Source organism: Chrysochloris asiatica, unplaced genomic scaffold (genome assembly GCF_000296735.1).
Source record: "Chrysochloris asiatica unplaced genomic scaffold, ChrAsi1.0 scaffold00130, whole genome shotgun sequence".
Lineage (NCBI taxonomy): Eukaryota > Metazoa > Chordata > Mammalia > Afrosoricida > Chrysochloridae > Chrysochloris > Chrysochloris asiatica.
Window position 1 is genome coordinate 6505297 of NW_006408648.1, and position 8030 is coordinate 6513326.

General features: G+C 35.1%; 1 protein-coding gene across 1 annotated transcript in view; it reads right to left on the bottom strand.

Moving 5' to 3' along the window:
- Positions 1-8030, bottom strand: part of LRCH3 (leucine-rich repeats and calponin homology (CH) domain containing 3) — a 140647-nt gene that overhangs the window by 27856 nt on the left and 104761 nt on the right. The window contains exons 11-14 of the mRNA XM_006869380.1: positions 6344-6395; positions 5812-5961; positions 4071-4118; positions 2532-2585 (exon numbers count right to left, since the gene is read on the bottom strand). Coding sequence (XP_006869442.1) covers positions 2532-2585; positions 4071-4118; positions 5812-5961; positions 6344-6395 — 304 coding nt within the window. The remainder of the gene's footprint in view (positions 1-2531; positions 2586-4070; positions 4119-5811; positions 5962-6343; positions 6396-8030) is intronic.

An 8030-nucleotide genomic window follows, 5' to 3' on the forward strand; every position in this document is an offset into this window, starting at 1 on the left:
GCCAGAAACATCCCTACAGAAAGCTTTTAAGTCAGTCTTCAGCCTGTAACTGATTGGAATACCTTAAAAGGGACTAGAAGTTGCCCAGCAAAAGAGGCTTCCTGTGGAGCCTTTACATTGCACAAGACCATAGGTGGAATCCAGAACTCCATCCAGAACCAACCGAGGTAGGAAATTTCCATTGGAAAGGACAAGCAGACCAGCCTGGAGTGGCTACAAGAACAGAAGATACTTTGTGAAAGAAAGACAGGCAGGAAAAATCCGAAACAATAACGGCAGTCTGACTGATTACTACAAGAACACGTAAGCTGTTCGCCCGGGAGCCACAAAGGCAAGTGTTCGGGAACCCTCAGAGCAAACCCCCTTCCAAGACTGAGACTCAAGGGGAATACATGAGCAGGCATGTGGTCTGGCTGGTGACCATATTGGTCACTGATAAGGAGAAGAGGGTGGAAAAACAACAATTAAGTTGCAAGGTAAGCCCGACACTTTCAATAGACCCCTGTGGACCTGGGTGGAGACCTGGATGGCCAGCAGTAAGGCAAGACCTGGGGATTCCTGGGCCCAGAGGCAGTGACATGGCCATAGAGGACTAGAGTGGAGAGTGAAGCATCCAGCTGATGTGAAGTGAGGGGAGATGCACAGGAGCACCAGACTTGCAGGATTGGCAACAGAGACGATGACGTGAACAGACGAGTGGCTGGGGACACTGTACTCAGGGAGGGAGAAGGGCTGTGTGCTGGCGGCCAGTCGGTGGGCCTGTGTGTACCCTTTCGTTATTTGATGAGGCATAGAAGGGATTGTAATCATTGCACATGAAACGAAATACGATAGGATGAGTGTAAAGCTGATGTTCTCCCATGTAAACCTCACAATAAAAACGTTAAAAAAAAGAGTAAATTACTATAATTTGATGAACTTGACCTATATTTATTGAAGTAGTTGCTAAAAATACCAACTGAGAGGGAAGAAGTCTTCACCTCAAGGATCAATCCTATCTCCTCTGTACACCAATATATAAAATATATTGGTGAAGTAGACAGAAATAGGTCAGAACATGTAGAAACTTATGTATCATGCTACAAAGTTTGGACTATCTTTTAAAAGCAATAAGCACTTAAAAGAGTAATTTTGAACTGGTTAGAGGTGTGATTTAAAATATGACTCAAAAGACCATGTAGGACACTATCTGGCATGCAAAGAGATGTGAGATTCAATCACATTAAATTGCATATTGAAAAGTTTTTGCTTGTTTTTCTTGAGTACTCAGGTGTATATTATTTACTGTATGCGTTCTTCCATCTCACATTCAGTTTCAACTGTAGTAAGGGTAGGAGGACAGTACAGTTCTCAAGTAGCCAGACTGATATGCAAATGCAATCTTGCACTTACAAGTTACATGACCTTATATAAGTAATTTAATCATTCAGTGCCTTGAGTCATCATTGGTAAATGATTCAAACTTCCTACCTCTTCAGGTTGTTGGGAGGAGTGCTTTAGGTAATCTTGATAAAGTGTCTGGATCATCAAAGACTCAGTTTTTTTCTGCATGAATTTAAATGATTACTTGCTTCCTATCCCTAAAACGCTAGAAGCTAGCGGTGTATTCATCTCTAAGACTGCCCAGTTAAAATGTGCTGTATCAATCTCAAAAGTATATAACGACTGCTGAATACACAGACATTTTAAGAGACAATGGAAGTTTATGTAATAGGAATCTCATGCTGAAGCATGCAGTTCATGCAGTGGTACACACAATGGCAACAGTTACTAACAGTTACATAACACAGGAACTGCAGGACACTAGATACTTGAATTGCTAGTTTCAATACTACTGTGGGGAAAAAAATAGCATAAAACATGATAAGAAAAGCAATTCTGCAAATAGTTAGATTTTGTTTGCAAAGCTGAGCTGAGAAAAGACTTTAAATAAAGCTCTGATGTTATGCTCATTTTCAGCTGACAATAAAGTCAACAATAGTAAACCCATGTTGAAAATGATCATTCCAGCTCATGTGTTCCTGAGTTTTAATAATGGCCATGGCGGAATGATTCTGAGATCTATATATTTAAAACCAGCCAAAGATTGGGATTTTTAGCAGCTTAAAATATTTAATAGGATGCCATATACACAGTTAGATAATTAACATCACAGAGAGTAAGGCAATCCATTTAACTAACACACGGGTGATTCATGAGTCAAATTAATGATTAATAAAGCTAAGTATGCTTGGAATTAGAAACAACAACGAATATTATGTTATGTCACACACACACACACAAAGCCAATATGGTTCTCATTGCAAACATTCTACTTTAGAAAACACTGATAAAGATAATCATAGCTGCACAACACTGGGTAAACCAGAATGGTAATGCAGGAAAACAATTATAGTTATGTATACAGCATTTAGTGAAGAAACTCATCATGTTTTATGATATTTCAATCATTTCTAAGTGAAAAGTAGAAAAGCTATTCTTCAATCTCTAGATGCAGCAATTTAAAACTATCATTTTTGCAATGCTCTTACCACTAACAAGGCACTATCATCAGTATGCTGACACCTTCTGGATGGGAAAGGACACTGAATAGGTGGAAAAAAATGAAGCAATGTCAAAAAACAAACTGAGTACACACATGATGTATTTCACAAATACACACACACAAACAAAGAAACATTTACAACATACTTGCAAAGATGCTGACATAGAGGAGCACATTCACCATCATTTGGAATTCATGTACAATAGAAAATAACTTCACGCTGAGTAATAATATTTTTCCAAAGAGTTTAAACAATTTCAAATATGATCTTAATACCTAACAAGCTTCTAAAGCATAGAGGGAACTGGGATTATTCTCTGTTCAAAGAAAGAAAACTGAAACATAGATGAAGCTATAACCAAGAATTTGTGGTCATTTAGTGAATCTGTTACAAATTAAACAGTAAGTTCAAGAATCATGTATTCCAGTGTAGGCATCTTTTCATTATCCCTTTCAGACAAAAAGTATAATTTAAAATTTTAAAGTTGTACACTTTACTTCCCTGAGAGGCTTTAGCTAATTATCTAATTAATTATCCAAAATCCCCTTCATGAAGGCAATGTTGAGGTAAGAAAAGGTAAAGTGCATTAAATGATCAAACTTTTGTTGTAAAGGTTTGTACAGAATTATTACCATGCGAAAAAAAAAACAAACTCAAAATGAAATCACTTAAGTGGATCTTTCAGGTATTATATCACTGATAATATTCTCATGTAAATAATAAGTAGTTATATGTCCCTAATAAAAACTTTTTAACTTTACAATAGATTTTATTTAAAACATTTCAAACAATATATTCTTCCCATACCAGAAAAACCTGTGCTTATATAAAAACACTGTGCTGGAAATAGATGCTTGTAAATTCCAAATAAGTAAGGTTTTCAAATAACTTATTTTACAAAAAGCAGAGTCAAAATTCACATGAAAATATGCCTTTCTAAAGGAAGTAATCAAAAGTTGAAGAAATGGGAAGGTAGTTAATGAAAAGTGAACTACAATAAAAGCATTAATTTTGGAAGTTTCATTTTAATCAGCTAGAAATAGCTGGTTAAAAAGATTTAAGCAATTAATTTTACGTGTTAATTTGTAATGAGAATATACTACTTAATATTATAAAACTAATGTGTATGAAGCATAATCATACACACAAAACTTAGGAAATGACCACTGAAGCTAAAGTGCTATGTACGCTGTTTTATGTTTAATGTCAATGCATTATTCACACATGCCAGTTACAGCCAACAGGACTCTCTCAACACACATATGCTTCTAAAATGGATGAAGGGAATGATGCCTGTGGCAGCAGGTGAGGAAAGGAAAGCATCATAATCTGGTGGGTATGTACAGATTTTTAAGAAAACCCTTCTAGAGATTCTAACAAGTTCTCAGGCCTGTGTTGTAGAATTTTGTGAGAAAGAAAAATGGCAATATTTTGATCATTATATTCAATAATAACAAATAAAACATTACATTGCTATTGCAATAATAAGTAATTTCCCGAGAGAAGACAATTATGTATACTTACCTCACCATCTAAGGGGAATTGTTTCTGTGGACTTTGTGATGCTTTTTGCTGTATAATCACACCCCCAAAAAAGAGAATTGTTAGAACCTTGAAAACTAGAAAAACTACTTATTAAAATAATCATTCATATTAATTTCTGTATTTCTTGAATATGGCACTTTTCTAGATTTATTGCCTCTTCCCTTAAATATCTTACAATTTAAATGAGAAAAGCCAATAAACTGACAAAGATTATTTTCATATATCTATAAGCTTCTGTAAATCAAAATAAAAGTTCTATGTAAACAAACACACACATGCATAGTCTCAATCAGAGTGATGATCTCACTCTGCTCTCTCAATAACAGATTTAGTGCAATCATTCTAATGATTTCAGATATTACTTCTACTGCTAACAATGTCAGCTCTCACTTATCAACCAAATTTCACATTTGTACTTTAAACTCTTGTGAAGAAAATTCTCCACTTGGAAACCTTAATGTCACTTCATATTCAACACAGGCCAAAACAAATTCATTAAGTTCTCATAATAATTGTTTCTTTTCTAGTTTGCCAATTTATTATGTCAAATAATATTATAAAATCTGTAGAGTCAATGTTTTACAGTGTGTTCTTATATATAGTACGTCAAGTAAGTCTTATTTTTACTTTGGGAGATAAGCAAATATTATCAAGCATATTCATTAAGGAAATTGAGGATAAAAGGGTTACATGACATGTGCAAGGTTACAAAGTTGCTAAGTATCATAAATGAGATTTGTATATAAGTCTTCTGACTCTAAATCCTACATTCTTTCGATTATGCTAGAAATTCTATTAAAACTACTCTTTTAGCCTCAAAACCTTGCTTTAAGATCTTTTTTTGAAAATTCATTTGCACTGACTTATTCAACACTCATTACAGCCATGTGCAAAGCACACGTTGCTGATGCTTCTTCTGAAATCTCTTAATTTATATAATTCATTATGGTGGTAAAGAATGCCACACCCACCATAATAGGAAGAAGTATTATAATTCTAAAAGAGTAAATATTTAATAGTTAAGTACTACACAAGGAAGCTAGAAACACAAAATGGTTCAGTAACTTCTGTAAAAAACACAGTGAAGGTACAGCTGAATTCAAATTCAGCTATTTCTGATTTGAAGCTCCTAGCATTGGGCAACAACTGCCTTCCCTTAGTATCTTTAGAAATAATCGAAATAATCTAGTTTTACTTCATTTCACGTCCTAGTCTAATTATCAAAATTACTCTCTATTTCATTTTCCTTCTTCTAGTTACTTTCTTTCTAGTGTGTCCTACATGTATTAAATAGGTTCAGTTTTCAGAAATGAATGTTTTCTGCTGCCAAAGAACTTAACAATGGTTCATTTTGACTATAGATGAAGATTAGATTCCAATTTAAAAACCAATCTAGACTGTCTATAATGACAGAGTTTGAGGAAGTGGCAGCTGCAGAGCTAAGTGATATGACGGACTGACTGTTAACTAGAAGGGACGACTGTCATAAGAGCAAGATAATCACTTATGTCCTCAAGCCTATCTGCAAGGAGACAGTTAATGTAATCGTAAGTAGGAGACAGTCACACAATTTAGCCAAGATTCTCTATAATGTGAAAAAACTAAAATTAAAAGCTGATTTTTCAATAAAGACAATAAAACAAACAATCTTAGTAAAACAAATATGCATTTACTTCCATGTAACTTTAGGAGTATTATTCAAGGCACTCCTATGACTCACTTTGACGAAGTCCAGGACAGCATCTCTCTGAATCTGCTTGGTCCTCATTTTCTCCTCTTCATACTGTAGGACAACACGCTGTGCCTCTCTCCGAGTGCGCTCTATTAATTGTTCTCTTCTCCGATGAAGTTCCAAGTCTGTGTGTGATAGCTAGAACAAAAGTATCGTTTTGCATATGCAAGTGGGGTTATGGATCAACTTATCAATATTACTAAACAATTTAAGGAACAACTACTGACCCAAACTACTTTATAGTCACAATAGCTTTTCTTAAAATTTATTGCTAATCTTTTCCCATCTTTGCAGTGTTTTTTTCTGAGTATGGATAAAAATTTATTTTTTTGTCTGGTGCCTAAAAACATTATTGCTAAGTATCACACACTCATATGGTATTAACTATACCATGAAAAAGACAGGAGTTTACAGATATCTGTTAATTAACAGCAATTTAAGTATTTCAAAAGAGGGAAAACAGTTAAACAAATATAAAAATGCACACAAAACAAAAACCCTAGAGTATTCTGAAAATTACCTGATTATGACTTGGTGATCCTGACAAAAGAGAAGATGACTCAACTGGAACCCTGACCCAAAAAAATAAGAAAATCGGTGATAACATGACAGATATAAAGAACAAGTGAAGTCTTATTATTAAAACAGATTTCTATTAGGCAGTAAGCAAACTATTAAGTCAGCACGAAGAGTACCGGTGGCCCCTCTTATCCATGCTTCTGTTTTCTGATATTTCAGTTGCCTGCAGTTAATGATGGCCTAAAAATACTAAATGGAAATTTCCAGAAATAAATAATTCATAAGTTTAAAAACTGTGTGCTGTTTTGAGTAGCCCAGTGCAATTTCGTGCCATCTTATTCCATCTCACCTGAGACATGAATCATCACTTTATCTAATAGATCACCTATTAGTACGTAGCTCAGCTAACAGACAAGACTGTCAGAGTATCATGGTGCTTGTGTCTAAGTAACCCTTATTTAATTTAATCATTGTTCTAGTTTATTATTAGTGTTGTTAATCTCTTACTGTGACAAATTTATAAACTTTATTATAGGTATGTATGTATAGGAAAAAAACAGCATAGATGTATATGGAGGGTCTGGTACTATCTGCTGTTTCAGGCATCTACTGGGGGTCTCATAACATATTCCCTGCAGATATGGGGGAATACTATAATTGTATTTTGCAAACTTGTGTTCAAGTCATTTCATTATCTATATATACTTGATGTCTCCAACTCATGTTTCACATAATATTACTGATTAATCTATAGCTAGTCAATACTGACGATACAATTCAGATGCCTTTTTCAAACTGTCTCAGTTCTTTATAACACACATTGAGTATCATCTTTTTTTTACTACTCTGATAGAAACAAGATACACATGCTAAGAGAGTCTTTTATATGTATATACAGAGCCATTTTATCAACAGAAATCTAGAATACAATGGAAACTGGTAACCATACTTGCAAAGCTCCCCTATTCTTAATTGACAAACCGCTGTTAATTTTCCTTTTTAAGAAAAAGATGAAGTCTGATTTGATGCTTTAAAAAGTTGGATCAGTCAATCACAATAGGACAAATATTATGCGAGACCATTATTATATGCAAAAAGGAGCTCTGGTAGCATAGTGGTTACGAATGAGCTGCTAATCTCAAGGTAAGCAGTTCGAAAATACCAGCTGTTTCGAGGGAGAAAGATGAGGCTTTCTGCTTCCGCAAAGATTTACAGCCTCGGAAACCCTGTACAGGGTCTCTAAGAATTGGAATCAACTTCACGGCACATAACAACAACAACATTATTGTAAAAACTTAATAACAGATTTTTATACTAAAAGAAACACTCTTTGATGATTACTGGGGTGGAAGGGTTGTTGTTGTTGTTAGGTGCCATCAAGTCAGCACAGACTCATAGCAACTCTATGCACAGCAGAACGAAACAATGTCCGATCCTGGGTCAACCTCACTACTGTTGCCATACTTGAGTCCATCGATGCTGTCACCTGGCCAATCCATCTCGTTGGGGGTCTTCCTCTTTTTCTCTGACCCTCCATCTTACCAAGCATGATATACTTGTCCAGCGATTGTTCCCTCTTGATAATATGTCCAGAGTATGAGAGATGAAGTTTGGCCATCTTGGCCTCTAAGGAGCACTCTGGCTGTACTTCTTCCAAAACAGATCTATTGGTTCTTTTGGCAGCCCAT